Source organism: Berkeleyomyces rouxiae, assembly GCF_048999995.1.
Source record: "Berkeleyomyces rouxiae strain 22BRR77 chromosome Unknown BrBRR77_ptg000009l, whole genome shotgun sequence".
Lineage (NCBI taxonomy): Eukaryota > Fungi > Ascomycota > Sordariomycetes > Microascales > Ceratocystidaceae > Berkeleyomyces > Berkeleyomyces rouxiae.
Window position 1 is genome coordinate 774,846 of NW_027396499.1, and position 15,207 is coordinate 790,052.

Sequence of the window (15,207 nt, forward strand, 5' to 3'; positions counted from 1 at the left end):
TCCCAGCCCCACGCCCACGTTTCCTGTCTCCTAGGAGACAGCAGAGGCACACTAGCCGGTCCGGAATCCATGTCGTCGGCCACGGCGTTGACTGACAGGGACATCCTGACCGAGAGTCATCGCGGGGCATTGCGATTTAGTGTGACAGCTGGCGTCACCTGCCAGCAACGTAAAATAAAAATGGTTCAGGCTACCCCTGCCAAGTACACAATGTCGTGGCTGGTGACATGACATGCATTCACATTTAACCATGGGACAATTCAAGATTGAGACAACCAACGGCCCAGCATCCCGATCATACCCGTAGAAGTCTCAAAATGTAGGATATGGCGATGCTGACCCAAAATACACGCAAAAAATCTAGATTTTCTTCACCTTTAGATGATCTTAACGCTACAACTATCAACGACTAATGGGGCGGTGGCGCAGTTGGGAGCGCGTTAGACTGAAGCCACAAACTTCAGCCAATCTCGCAAGAGACGTTATCTAAAGGTCACCGGTTCGATCCCGGTTCACCCCATCACAACCTCTAAGGTCATCGCTTTTGATGTTCGTTTAGTCTTTTTGTTTTGTTTTTTTTTTTTTTTTTTTTTTTTTTTTAAAAAATTTATTTTCATCTTCACTTGCGCCTCAGTCGGCCGTCTTTGCGCTTCAATTTTTTGCGCGGGAAAAGCTAGTCGTTTGCTTGAAATTTGCATTTCCAGGTCTCATTTTTTTGGTGGCCCCGAACTTGGGTAAACCCCACATTCAACGTCGAGCTTTTCTCTCTCCCCGCCATCCTACTCCTAACATCCAACATCTCAAGGGTGCCTTGCTACTCGTTTCTTGCCACAATGCTGCCCACACCGGACACTTCCCACGTGCCGATTGAGCGGGTTTACGAGCCCGCCGAGGACTCGTTCCTGCTGCTTGACACGCTATCGGCGGCGAGCGAGACGTCCTGGCTATCAAAGCACTTTCCCGCGTCAGCGGCGGCGCCGCTCGTGCTGGAGCTCGGCTCGGGCTCGGGTGTTGTGCTGGCTTTTGTGACGGCGCACGCGCAGCTGATATTCGGGCACGCCAACGTGCTCACGGCGTCGACGGACATCAACCCGCACGCGTGCCGAGCGACGGTGGCGACGGTGAGCAAGGCGCGCGTGGCGCACGCCGACAGCGCCGCGGCGTTTGCCTGTGCGACCAATGCAGATCTTTTCGGGCCGTGGCGCCGTGGCGTCGTCGACGTGTTGGTGTTTAACCCGCCGTATGTGCCGACGCCGGAAATGCCGAGCGAGCCGCCGGCATCGGCAGAGGGTCAGGCGGGGACCAAGGACTCGCATGCGCAGTTCGAGGAGGATGAGTACTTTCTTGCCCTGGCCTATGCGGGCGGCAAGGAAGGCATGGAGACGACGGATAAAGTGCTGGATTCGTTGCCGGATGTCCTTTCAGATCGCGGCGTCGCGTATATATTGCTGTGTAGGCAAAACCAGCCAGAACAGGTCAAGGAGAAAATACGGGCTTTGGGGCCGACATGGAGGGCTGAGACTGTTGGAACGAGCGGTAAGACGGCGGGTTGGGAGAAGCTGCAAATAGTGAGGATCTGGAGAGATTAAGGGAAGCTTGTCGAAGAGGATATACGATCGGCCAAGTACATACACAGGGGAGCCATGGATGGACAAGCACAGAGAACAGCAGTATCAGAATCATGAGAGGGCCGTGTCTCTTCACCACTGACTCTCTGCATCTTTGTTTAGATTTTCTTTTTCTCGTCTTGGTCAAAGCCCCAACGCCAGGAGATCCTATTGAAGCCCTCTGAAAAAATAAAGTAAAAGCAAGCAAGAACAAGAAAAAAAACATAGAGTAGCTAGAGAGAAAAACAAAACCAACAACAACCAGAGCCGAAGAATGAAAGATATGGTCAGAAGATGTAACAAAAACGAAATAAAGAAAGCAACCGGCGATGAACCTTCACCACCGCACCTCTATCTGCCCCTTTGGTTGTACACAGGAGCACCTTCTTTCATGGAAGTGAGATGAGGGGACGACTGTTTCCTGTGAGCCCTGTGCTGAACTCCCTCAAAGACGGCCAAGTATCAAGACCCTAGTCCCGGAAATAAGAGAACGGACAAGGCCCACACATTGGCTCACTCCCTTGGGTGCAATTCTCGGAAGAGGCACTGCAAGAGTCCAACGGCTAACGGGGACCAATGGCCCTTTTCCCCTCTTGTGTTCCCTGTTTTCCCAGAGGCAGCGGCGCTCCTTACATGCGACCGCGGCCTCCTCTACCACGGCCTCCCCGCCCTCTACCGCCGCGGCCACCGCGGGGAGCACCGCGGCCTCCCCGATCGGCCTCCTTGCGCGCCTTGTTCTTGGGCTTGGGTGCATCATCAATCAGTAGCGTATCCAGCGGCAAAGAGTCGGGCAGCAGGAAGTAACGGATGGTCGAGCCGCGGATGTTCATCGAGTCCAGAGAGAGGGGGTCCTGGCCGCTAATCGTCATGCGGACGTTGCGCATCGCTGTGTTCATCTGCGGCGACACGGACGTGATGGTCCCGTGCACAATGGTACCTGGTCATGGAGGACGTGTGTGTTAGTAGGGAGATGGTTCTCGGCTTGCTATGGCGGAGTATTTCCCGTCACAGGGAGCACATGACGTACCATTCTTGAGCTCGACTGTCACCGTCTCATTCTGGCACTTCATCAAAAATCTAAAGGCGCAGTTAGCACTTCACTTCCTCCACAAGCGACAGCAAGCCTTGGGCATAGGCTCATTGTCCTCTGGTCTTGTCCCAGACTCAGGCCCAGGCCCGTCCCCCATCTCCAAAGCACGTGCTCAGCGACATACCTGACTAGCTTCATGTTGGATACTGTGCGTCCCAAACGGTACCAAGAGGGTTAGAGAAAATAAGATAATGGGAGATATGCGCTGCGACAGATTCCACCAGCAAAGAGCCACTGTTGGTGCCAATGCGTGAAGTTGTCCCTTTGCTTTAAGTCGGTTTGCTGGGGAAAACCAAGAGAGGGTCCCTAGGTTGTTCGGTGGGAATTTTAGAAAGCCGGTTTGGGCGCCGAGAAAATGCGAATTAGCGATTGGTGAAGCAGGAGAAGAACTCAAGAACACAAGGTAAAGAAAGACTTGTCCCCAAGTGGAATATAGCTTGGCTGGCGTTGGAAAGGTCCCCAAGGCTGAAGAAATTTGAGATGCCCGCCATTTCTTGCAGCTTGGCCTTGCTGCCCCACAATTAGTCCATCACGTGATAATGTTCAACAACCAAATCAACCACCAACCTCACCTCATCTCGTTGCCAATATACCTACGACTTGTCTAAATAAGGGATATCGTGTGATATTTTCAACATGGCTATTTATTGACTGCTAAGACTTCACGTATCGATACCTGTAATGCTAAAAATGATCATGTATGCCTGGTATCCCAAGCAAATCTCTATGCCATATCGTATTAGTTGAGACTTGGAGGCATTGTAAACAGGTCTTGCACTGGTCCCCAACTTGGAAGCTCTTCTTCCGAGGCAGAAATCTTGACCTCAGCCTTTGCAATTTTGATGACGAGTCCCAGAACCTTGTCTGGCTCAACGGCGTCTGTGCTGTCCTTGGCCACACGAACGTGGAGGTTCTTTTGTAGGAATGGAAGCACATTTTGCTCGTCCAAGCTCAGAATCCAGCCCATGGAAACTATCTTTAATAGGGCAGATGTCAAAGGAACCGTGCCGACGATTTGGTTCATTGGATTGCCCATACCCAACATGGCGAAAACACTGACACTTCCGACTAGATTTTGAGCAGACCCCCACTGTCTAGGCGTCTCGGGAGGAGGGCCGAGGAAGAAGTGGATAGCAAATGTTGATTCGAGCGCTCTATTGGGTACGTTGACATTAACGAGCCATTCGGAATACTGATCGCCATTCATTATCGCCTCGGCAGGAGGATCTGGGATCATGGAGTGTCTTGACAAATCAGGCGCAGCGTCAAGCGTTTTGCCCTCTTGCACTCGGAACTTGGTGCGCCAGCGACGGGGGTCAGCGCCTGTATCTCTGCGTTTCATGGCATGTATAATACCACCAACACCAGCATGGCCATACTTGGTTACTATAGCAGAGACCAGAGTTTTGCGAGACATTGAGGCGCTGCTGTTGTTGAGAGGATGTCCTTCAGTGTCATCGTAGACATAGCCAAAGGTTCGGGTATCTCTAGCCATGTTGGACGTCCAAAATTTGCCTTCAGCATCCGAGTAAAAGGGCGTCAGTGGTGTATCTGCATCTACTATATCGCCCACTTCGGTGGTGTAGCTGTTTTCTCCAGCAGGATACTCCGTGATCCACTCATCTGGGTACATGGTTTGCCAGATGGCTGTGAGCCGATCGACATTGGTGTGATGGAGAAAGAAAATGGGATCGAATGCCGAGAATGGAATATAGTACAAGTGACCTCTACCACCTGTTGAAACGTGAATGACATCATGAATCGCCTCAATAGACTCATGCGGGCGGCCTTCGGTGGTGTTAAAAACCTTGCTGCTAAAGGCATGGTATCCTTCATTTCGCGAAAGAAGAGTAAAAATGCGCTGCTGAAGAGAATTTGTTTGGGCATCTAACTCCTTGGCGGCAAGTGCATTTTGGGACGATGCGTCGGCTGTATTTGAAGTGGGATAACGTTGTGTTGATTTCCACGCTTGAAACTGTTTAACCTTTAGTGCTTGTCTAGACACGCAGATGATGGCTGTATGCATGTGCGATGTGTGCACTTACCCCGACATAGTGAAAAGAAGCAGTATCCAGTGGGTTGAAGCGGTAGCTATATAGCGGATTAGCAATGTACTGAGTGCCAGCTGGACCATTGACCTTAATGCCAGGAGTCATAAACTCAGGGACAAAGATGCTTTCATCATCCGGGGGGTCCAGAGCCCAATCCCAGTATGGCATACGCCAGGTTTCGGCAGCCTTCATGTAGAGCTCGCGCTCTGTCGTGTTAGGGAACCATGTAGCAATCCTTTGTACATGCGAATAAAGGGTTTTCTAGAGCGACGGATCAGACAATGATTAGGAGAAGGCCTCTAGGCAAGCGTGTCAGATTGTCTAACCTCGAAAAGGGCAAGATAAGGGCGGTGCCAAGTAGGAAATAGAACTGAAGCATGTGTGCAATAGCCAGTATTCTTGGTTTGCGAGCTTTTGGGCTCAACGCCGTTCCAAGATTGAAAGGGGATGCCATGGATACCTATGGAAGAATAGGTTAGCTCTCGGTAACCGGTGACGACTTGAAACAAAGGTGAGGCCTGCCGGCAAGTTGGTAGTAGGACAACGGATCGTCCTGGTCTGTGTACTGGAGCATGCTTAGAGCCAGGAGATACAGGTTCCAGCCATATTTGTCGTCGCGGAGCTGGCGGATCTCAAGCCGAACGGGAGGCTCGACACCGTCGGGAGTCGGGATGCCCTGTACCAGAACGGGCGTATTAATATCACGCTTCGGGATGAGGTGGTAGGGATCAAAGCCGTAGTCGTATGGGCCAGTATGGGATGGGCTGGTATTTGCAGGCTGAGATGCTGCCAGCGGGACGAGAAGAGCCACATAAGCCGCGGCTATAGGAAGACGAGTCATGGATTCTGTGTAAAGCGTGTATGGATGAAGAGTAACGATAAATTATGGCGCACAAACGTGTCTGGGTCTTTCTTGAGGCCTGGAGTGGCAGCCGAGGGGAATATATAGACAACCCAAAACTGGCTGGCAGAGATGGGCGAGAGTGGCGGGAAGTAAGAATTAAGAAAGGCGAAGAGCCGAGGCTAAGGGCGTAGTAAGTAAACATCGGCCCGCAATAAAGCAATAAAGACTGGCCAGCTGGGCGTTGTGTGAGAGGCCGCGCTGGCAGAGAAGGAGCACTGAACGGTGTGGCAGGAGAGGCCGTTTGTCTGCCACAAAAAGCGGAAGGCCCAAGACGCGCAAATAGGCGACCATGGCGAGTGCAACAAACGAAGCAGCGGGCAGCTACCAGGGCCGCCGGCCAGGGCTCGAAAGCCACACGCAACTCAGGGCGGGCAGTTTCGAATCCAAGGCCGGCGGAGCGACCGTTTTGGCAGCCACAAGAGCGCGTCGGGTAAAATGCGGTAACCAACACGTGCGCGCTATTCCGGCGCCTGATACGGTTGGATGTCGAGTGTTCTCGTGTGCGACGTGAGAAACACGACGCAGGCTCGGCGATCCTCGTGCCCGAAGCCAGCCGTCCATGTTTGCTGGGCCCAGCGAGATTACCCAAGAACAGCGGCTTTGGATAGAACTCAGACAAAGGCCATTCTTTCAAAACAGTCATTTCACTCTGCATATTTGCCTGATTAGCCTCGTATTGCATGGTACTCGTGCCACCCGTTCTGGCTGGAACTTGGTTTGACAAGTAGCCTGTACGACCCAGAGTACCTGGAGCTAGAGCAGCTTGTGTAACGTAAACATATTGGATGCACGGCGGTGAGGACCGTGCATTCTATGGTTCCAAGTCTAGAAGCGCTTCGATACAGATGTAGATTTCCATCAAATGTGCTATTTATCCGGGCATTAATGCTCACTTGTGAGCCATAATTCAAAATGTGTCGACCTCGGCCCTTGAAGGTGCTTTCTGAGCTTTTTTATCCCAATCTTGGCTCCGTAGACCACAAGAGATGCCATCAAGCCAGCTCCACTCTGACTTCTTTCTTCTTCCCCTTAGATGCCGTTGCCCGGGTCATTTTGTCATCTCATTAACCGTAATGAATATGCCTCTAGTACTGAGCTCCAAGTTGCCGTTGTGAAGATTCGAAATACCAATCTACGCCCAACATAATATCTCATTCAAACTCCTGAAGAAAAAATGTGAAACTTGGCCATGGTTCGAACTAGAATAATGAATCACGGCGCACTATTTTAGGCCGGAGACCGAAATACTATTCGCCCCAAAACAAAGCTCAAAATAAGAAACTGCAACTCTTCTCAGGAACCACAATTCTCTCGGGCTGGCATCTAGCATAAGAAATTCTTCATTTTGGTTCATTACCCGCATGAACTCACTTCGGTTGTGAGATGACAGGCGACCTTTGTGTAGCATGCGTGATTCCGTGAACCCCGGAAACAAGGTCTGGGAAAGGCTCAGCGACACCCGCTGATCATTGGACACACAAGATGGGCATCCTATTGGTGTATGACATACTACAAGGCGGGAGTGAGAGCTGCATGTTAGTCAGCAATGGGCTATGTCAGTTGCAGGGATCCCTGTCTACGCAATCGAGGGGCGTTGGTCGAGACCAAAGCCCACACTTTATACCTTGACGATGGTGGCTTTCCCTGGCGTGATACTTAGCCACATGTTGCCTTATATTGTCTTTGGCCACAAGAAATTAGTTTCCCAGGGTACAAAAGCAAGCATACAGCTCACAAATGTTTGGCCCGTGTCTTGTGACGAGTCAACGTGGCAAGCGCTCCATTATTTGTTCCGGTTCGCGTGGACAAAAAACACAGATCATCTTCTGAATAGCTTTTGAAGCCACTACAACTGTCCACCACATCTACGGCAACAAAGAGGCTCAGAGTGCCTGAAAGCACCAGAAATTCAGTACTGACATTGGATCCGCTTCAAAGTCGTTGCACAGCGGCAATAATGAAACATGTGCGATTGGAATAATACATAACAAAGACGCAAAAATTACATAATCCTAGCTCAAACAGAACAAAAAAAGAGCTTCCCAAACACGCATCATAACTCCTAAATGACATTTTTATGCAGCAGACAGCGCAGAACCACCAATAAAAGAGAGAGAATCCCAGAGTGGAGACTAGGCCGAGGCCATGCCGAGGTTCTGGCCATCCCACTTGAGCGGCTTTCTAGCGCCCTTGCGCACCACATCGTCATGGCTAGCGTGGTACTTGAGCTTGACACCCATAGCTGCAAGTTCCACATCAAGATAGCGGAGAACACCTGGGATAGCCACCATGGATGTGTCGTCTCCGCCAATATACTGCACACCCTGACCATCCTCCCAGGTCTCGCCCTGCCACTCGTGAGCCTTGGCCTCATCAGCGCGCACCGCACATTTGCGGCAGCGGACAGACGCCACCTTGCGCTGTTTGGACAGGAAGCGCGGCACCACCGGCTGCACCGACAGGAACGATCCACACTTGCGGCACATCCAGGCCTCGGCGTAGTCGGAGCAGTTGAGCAAACGGTCCTTGAGCAGGAAGGCAGTGCCATGAGCCAATAGCGAATCACGCTCCATTTCACCGACACGGATACCACCAGCACGCTTACGACCCTGCACGGGCTGGCCGGTAGTCTGGACGATGGGACCGGTTGAACGCACCTGGTACTTGTCGTTGACCATGTGACGCAGACGCTGGTAGTAAACTACACCAATGTAGATGTCGACATGCAGCTCCTCGCCAGTAATACCAGAGTACATGGGCTCATTGCCGTGGTAGTTGTATCCAGCCTTGATCAGCTGCTCGCCAAAGTAATCGCCAGCAGTATGGGTCTCGTCAAACTGGAAGGGAGTGGAGTCTTGTGCCAGGCCATGTAGAGCACCGGCCTTGCCGGCCAAGGACTCGACAAACATACCAATGGTCATACGAGAGGGGAAAGCGTGAGGGTTGATGATGGTGTCGGGCTGCATACCCGACTCGGTGAAGGGCATGTCAACAGAGGGCCATCTTTGGGAAGCAACACCCTTTTGTCCGTGACGCGACGAGAACTTGTCACCAATCACGGGGGCACGGGGTATTCTGATCTTGATGGAAACCTGCTGCAGGGGCTCGGTTCCAGACTCGGCACCAATCAGGCGCACCTGGTCAATGAAACCAGTTTCCGAGTCCTTGTACAGCTCAAAGTGCACCTGGCCGTCGTGATTGACATAGTTGCCATTGTAGTCAACTTCGATAGTGTGCCATGCGCACAGAACATCGCCCTCGCGGACCATGCGGCCAACATGAGGCAAACCATCCTCATCAAGAGCATCCAGATGCTTGTCCTTGACGAAGGCGCCTTTGGGGAAACCAAACATTTTTGTGATGGAACGGGCTGTCCGTGATCTAGTATCGGGCTTCAGGCTGCACACGTGGGTCTTGTAGATAGTACCGTGACCAAAGCCACGCTCGTGGGATGATTTATTCAGAATCATAGCGTCGTCCATGTCATAACCGGTGTAAGAAATGACAGCGACAACTGAGTTCATACCGTTAGGGAAGTTGTCTAGACCATATGCGTTGTGAAGAGGAGACCGGACCACAGGCGTCTGACCAGTCTGTATGCGGTACATCTTGTGATCAGTTCTGTGAGCAATCGCGGTTGCGGGAGTACCCATGGTCTGCTTAGCCATCTGACACTGGTACATGTTACGAGGAGACTGGTTGTGGTCGGAGAAAGGTGTCATGTTGGCCAGGATGGACAGCATGTTGGTAGGTAGGAACTCGACGTGAGTCTGGCCGGATTTGATCTCCTGATCAACACAAGCAATTGACATGTACGGCTGCTCCTGGGGGCCAACCCAGTCTTCTTTGTCCAGGGGAAGGTAACGGACAGGGCGAACCATACGCGAGGCTGTAGACGACATGTAAACACCAGGGAAAGAGCCACCGTTGGACTTGGGCACGTAGCCAACCTCAAGAAACAGGGGCACGCTATGGGAGCCCTCAACCTTCCAGTGGCGGATGGAGTCGGCAATGCGCTTGGCGACGGGCAGAGACGCCCAGCCAATCATTTTACCGTCAAGCATGATGGGCACGTTCTCATCGCCAGCAGCAGCACTGCTCTCAACAGCACCCAGCTGGTGAACGAGGGCCGGAATGGCTGAAGCATCGACAGCCTCCGTCATGATCTTGCACTTGTGCGCCATGTGACTTAGCAGACCGCAAGGAGAACCATCAGGAGTGTGGACAGGGCACAGGAAGCCCCACGACTCGGGCAGCAGCTTACGCACGGCAGTAGTCTTGAGCTGAGCGAAGAAGGAACCTCTGTGAACCATGCGGAAATGAGAAATAAAACGCATAAAGTTCAGCTTCTCAGCAACAACAGTGAAACCGTTGGCCTGCTGCAAATCCAGACCGGTAGGAGACGACAGGTTACCCGTTGACATGAAGTATTCCATGGCACGGCCAATGTTGTCGTTTACCTTGCGGAAGACCTTGGTAGGGAAATCCGCCTGGAAGCCGCTAGAAGCAAAGTTGTTGGCCGGATTGCTACGCATGTATTCGTTCAGAGCCAGGCGCAGACTATGGCCAACAATCTCGTCTAAACGTTCCTTGATGATTTGGGCATACAGGAAGCCGCCGAGCAGGATTTCGTGGTTCTGGACGGCATCGACATTGTCGGCACCGCACTCGTCGGCAGCCATGGCGTACAGCTTACGGACCATGAGCAGCAGCAGCTTGAACTTGTCATAGTCTTGCTCCTGGGTCACGTTGGTGTTGCCCAGATGCACGAGAACGACCTTGCGTAGGAACTCGGTACCAACATCGTAGTCGGACATGGTCTCGGGCACGTCGAGCACAGGGCGGAACTTTTCACCAATGTATGCGCGAACGGAGTCCTTTGTATGCAAGTTGTAGGTCTTGAAGGTACGGAGCAGAATCTCCACACGGTCGGTCAAGAAGGTGTTTTCGACAGCCTTGGAGCCAGCGGGGCCAATCAGCCCCTCGAAGATTTCGCGATCGCTCGTGTCAACCAGAGCCTTGAGCAGCATAACAACTGGCAACAGGTACTCGGCCTTGCGCCATGAGAAGCGGAAGGTGACATTTCCATCGTTCAGGTAGTGCAGCACGTTGGTTTGCGATGTTTCGTCGGGGCGCAGCGAGCGGAAGATGATACCGTACTGGGTATAGCCGACACCTCTGTTCGTGAAACTGGGACGGACGACGGCGAGAGGGAAGTTTCTGCGGTTGACCTGGAGCAGACGGATAAGCTTCTCGTTACCGTTGATGATGAAGTATCCGCCCATCTCCTCGGACTCTTCCTTGTGCTTGACAAGCTCGGCGGGAGAAAAGCCGCGCAGGTGGCATTTCCTTGACTATAGAAGGAGACGTGGTAGTTAGTAACCAAGTAAAAAGAAGTGTCCCGGAGCAAGAAGTCCAAAGTCGGTGTTTATCGTACCTTGACCATAATAGGCACCAGACCCAAGTCTCTCTGGAACTCGCGGGGCTCGCCATTGTTGATCTGGTACTCGAACACGGCAGTCAGACGGCCGCGGTAAGTAGCATGACGCTCTCTGCATTCGGAGGGGTAGATTTCGCGGTTCTTAGCGAAGGTGTTGGAGGGAGGCAGGAAGCACTTTTGCATGTCCACCGATTTGATGCGCACAGAAAGCTGGTTGCGCGTGCCCTCAGCATTGTCGGCAAAGACCTTTCTGCCAATGTCGGCAATGGCGTGGTCCATCAGACTGCGGCCGGAGCTAGATTTGAAGATGGCATCGAATGCTTCAATGTGCGGGTTGACGGCCTGTTGTAACAAGGGGTAGGCGGAGTGGTCTGTGGGCGGGTTTCTAAACAGGTTCTCACGGCGGAGAGTGTTGTACTGGTAGTCCCATTCTGTGTTGGTGCCAGACTTTGAGGAGGTAGCTGAGGGCGCCATTGTCGAGGAGTCTGGGAAGAGAGAGCTTGGCTGTTATACCAAGACTCTCAGAGGAAGATGGAGGGGTCGACGGACGAGGAGAAGCGCTGACTGAAGAGCACGCGACGAGATGTGTGGAGTCTAGAGCACCCAAGGCTGTCTTGTATGCGGCAACAACTTCAGCCGAGCAAATGAAAAAGAATAACAAGCGACAACGTCAAACTCTGGCGACTGTACCAGATTGCCAGGCTTATCGCAGCATCGCAAAGACTCTCTAAATTTTGTCGCAAGATTCTCGGCAGAAAAAAATTTCTGAGTTGTTCCACACGTGATAGTTATCGATAAAGGATTGTGAGCTTATCGGGCCAATGGGTCGCTCACCGACTTTCAGGCCCCTGTCAGTAGTGGGGCAGACCTGCAGGCTAAAACCCTAGCTGAATGCTGCAAGACCCTAATTATGCTGTTCAACTATGAATAGATGCATGCACTTAACAAAGTCTCCTCTAACTATATAACAATTAAACTACATAATAACACAATGCTGTTGAACGTGAACAAGTACACCAGATTCCTATTCCCAAGCGAGTGTTTCATAAACACAAGTTACCAGAAGCTATCTACAGATCGGGTAAGACACTAGGCTCTCTGGGCCTGGATGGCGGCGCATGAGCAACGTCTTTACAGTACACACTGGAACTGGATTGTTTCGTAAATTGTACTGGCTGGTCATTTTTGCCAAACACTTGGATGGTTCCGGGATCGCCAAAGGCGAACAGCAGAAAGTCGCAAGTTGGACGGCAAGCTAGCTCGGTAGCGGCAATGTCCCTCGCCTGCATGCATGACGTCGAGTTACAGAGCAGATGTTGGAGTTCAGTTCTCTCGTCAGCTTATGGCAAAACGGCAAGAGAACTAAGCAGACGGAAAACCAGGGCCCCGGCCGATTGAAAAAGGCTAGGCAAGCGACACTGCTATCATGGCGACTGTTGTGCTCGAGCCACCCATGTGCTGTGTATCTGCCTGGTCCAGGAGCCCGCGAGCCTTGTTTCTGCAAGTTTGGCAACGATCTGAAGACAGGTAGCGGCATCCACACACAGCAGCACATCTTCATAGTTACATAACGGCGGAAAGACCTGGCCGACGGCGCATGGAGAAGCCCTGTTACAGAGGCGTCATGAGTTTGTTTAACGCTGACTCTCAGAATCTCAGACTGCTCTGTGTACAAAGATCCAGGCAGGGGAAACGACGCTTCAACTGCATTATCCAGTCCGTCTAAGACAACCCAGCCGAAACCACATAGATGGAAGAGAAGCACATGGGCGAGGGGATGTGGAAAGAAAGAGGCGGGTGTGTCATACAGTGCACAAGTAGCCGCCAGAAGTACTGCGATTGCCAATATATCGTCACCGTCACAGGCGCACCGTGAGCGTTGGAACTGTAGCGGCTGGTTGCTTGTTTTCAAGGGAATTCTAAAAAGAGATCAACGACGTTGGTTTGAAAGCTGTGGTCAAGGTCTAGTAGGCTTGCAGATTTCATGTGTGGATAGTCTCATGGCAGAAATTCATGTCCATGATGCCCTGAGGTAACGAATTTTGCTATTTTTATAGGCCTTGACCTTCTGGAGTTAGCCCTATGCTAGGCGACAGGCTCACTGACTCTCAGCACACCCGTGCTGTAGAACCTCTGAAGAAATACAAATTATATTTCCCTGCTTGATTCTTCCTTTTCTCTCTTTGTTTTTTTCTAAGCCACAGCCCTCTTTTCTTTCCCTCTCCGACATATCGTCATCGCCTATTCCTCTTTTCCGCTAGTAATCTCACCCTGTGTCCTTTTTCGTCTGGGGGCTCCCTCATATTGGGCATAGCACAACGAGCCACTCTAGCAACACGCCGAAATTGCCATCTTCAACTTCGCATCCCGCGATACGACCAACTGAAGCTCTTCTTATACCGGCCCAACAGTCTAGGATACTTTCCCATATCTGCATCACCGCCGCCAAAATGGCCACCCTTTTTCGAACTGTTTATGAATGGCTCATGAGAACGTTTTGGTGAGTGCGCTATATGCTCTTCCTATGGCGTTTAGGCATATTCAGCTGGCTTTTTTGTCGCCAGAGCCAGTTGCAAATCCCGTGACATTACCGGCTTTCTGCTCTAGCATTAGCTTGGGGCTTGATAGGATGACGACAACTTGGTTGGGCTTCATTAAACCGAGATCTAGTGGCAGTTATAAATGAACCCAGAGAATATGATGACTAACATCTCGTCCCTAATCTACAACCCAACAGGGCTACCGAAATGGACGTTACGTTGGTCGGTCTTCAGAACGCGGGCAAAACGTCTCTTCTGCGTGTCCTTGCAGTAAGGCTCTCCTAAAATGGCTGGCATACGAACTTGCTCTGGTCTTTTGATACCATTGCTTTCTCATCTACTTGGCTCCCCTCCCTTCAAGCGTGCAAGTTCGCGAATACTGACATGTGAAAACCCAACTTCAGGGCGGAGAATTCACTATTGAGTAAGCTAGCCAACTTTTCTACACTGAACCGAACCATGCATAACTTGACATCAATGCATGCAGGCCCATGATTCCTTTAACCCTCTAGTATGTACATACACCAATCTACATTAATTGTTGGCTAACATTAGCGGCTTTTGCCGCATGCTCCTACACAGCACAATCCCAACAGTGGGGTTTAACCTCAAAAAGCTCAAGCGAGGTCACGTCACACTCAAGTGTTGGGATATCGGCGGCCAGCCCCGATTCCGTGCCATGTGGGAGCGATACTGTCGCGACGTCAGCGCCATTGTGTATATTGTGGACATTGCAGACACGGATCAAATGGAGCTGGCGCGAAATGAGCTTCATTCATTAATGGAGCAGCCGACTCTCACGGGCATCCCTCTCCTTGTTTTGGGGAACAAGTCGGACCTGGCTGGCCGGATAACAGTGGACCAGTTAATTGAAGACATGCAACTGAGCCGCATCACCAATCGCGAGGTCAGTTGCTACGGTATTAGTGTCAAAGAAGAGACAAACCTGAAGGCAGTAATTGAATGGCTGTTGAAGTGGTCACGATAAGCTGGAGTGTGGTTGGAGAGTGGGAATGACGCACGCTATTGATAGATCGTTTTTTTGGTTTGTTTGCACATATATACAAAGACAAAGAAACAGACTCATTCTTATGCAGAGGGGAAAGAAACGCCGAAACGGCGTGTTACCAAGAAACGAGACAACCGTTCATAGGCCTTCAGGAGTCCACGAGCCGCCATTCTTCAATGCCTCCTCCCTGTCACACAAAACACCGTCGACAACTAGATCCTACCAACCGTCGCTCTTCTGATTGGTGCAGCTACCCAACCCCCGCATGTCCAATCCAGACGGGCAGCTTTATATAGACCAAGTTTATTCGACTGGATAGGAAGCTGCTTAAAATTGAGCTGCAACTACTGCTACAAGCCAGCATCGAGATCGAGGGTTGGTTGAGTAAAGAAAGCACGCGTACTCTCTGGCAGGAACCCACTTCCAAGTAAGTCTCCACTTTTTACCTCAACCGGAGCTTTTGAAGTCTGCGGGCTGGCCAAGGCTGCAGATGCGCCTCAATTCTTATTTTACCATAAAACCCTCAAAAACAAGACATCACCGCTGCCACAGAGGCCCATTTCCAC

At 51.5% G+C, this 15,207-nt stretch overlaps 5 protein-coding genes across 5 annotated transcripts; 2 read left to right on the top strand and 3 right to left on the bottom strand.

The window, feature by feature from the left end:
- Positions 1 to 833: 833 nt before the first annotated feature.
- BROUX77_006799 (uncharacterized protein) lies at positions 834 to 1,589 on the top strand (the record flags this gene model as incomplete). Its single annotated transcript, XM_073751824.1, has 1 exon — positions 834 to 1,589. The coding sequence occupies one exon, from the start codon at positions 834 to 836 to the stop codon at positions 1,587 to 1,589; it is 756 nt and encodes a 251-aa protein (XP_073602946.1).
- Positions 1,590 to 2,236: 647 nt separating this feature from the next.
- Positions 2,237 to 2,835, bottom strand: BROUX77_006800 (uncharacterized protein; the record flags this gene model as incomplete). Its single annotated transcript, XM_073751825.1, has 3 exons — positions 2,237 to 2,544; positions 2,635 to 2,684; positions 2,822 to 2,835. 3 exons carry the CDS (start codon positions 2,833 to 2,835, stop codon positions 2,237 to 2,239), a joined length of 372 nt encoding a protein of 123 aa, XP_073602947.1.
- Positions 2,836 to 3,436: 601 nt separating this feature from the next.
- Positions 3,437 to 5,589, bottom strand: BROUX77_006801 (uncharacterized protein; the record flags this gene model as incomplete). Its single annotated transcript, XM_073751826.1, has 4 exons — positions 3,437 to 4,672; positions 4,743 to 5,009; positions 5,075 to 5,208; positions 5,271 to 5,589. 4 exons carry the CDS (start codon positions 5,587 to 5,589, stop codon positions 3,437 to 3,439), a joined length of 1,956 nt encoding a protein of 651 aa, XP_073602948.1.
- A 2,195-nt stretch (positions 5,590 to 7,784) lies between these two features.
- On the bottom strand, positions 7,785 to 11,566 carry BROUX77_006802 (uncharacterized protein; the record flags this gene model as incomplete). The annotated part of the gene is made up of 2 exons (XM_073751827.1): positions 7,785 to 11,006; positions 11,090 to 11,566. 2 exons carry the CDS (start codon positions 11,564 to 11,566, stop codon positions 7,785 to 7,787), a joined length of 3,699 nt encoding a protein of 1,232 aa, XP_073602949.1.
- A 1,976-nt stretch (positions 11,567 to 13,542) lies between these two features.
- Positions 13,543 to 14,620, top strand: BROUX77_006803 (uncharacterized protein; the record flags this gene model as incomplete). Its single annotated transcript, XM_073751828.1, has 4 exons — positions 13,543 to 13,592; positions 13,830 to 13,902; positions 14,037 to 14,056; positions 14,215 to 14,620. 4 exons carry the CDS (start codon positions 13,543 to 13,545, stop codon positions 14,618 to 14,620), a joined length of 549 nt encoding a protein of 182 aa, XP_073602950.1.
- Between the last annotated feature and the right edge of the window lie 587 nt (positions 14,621 to 15,207).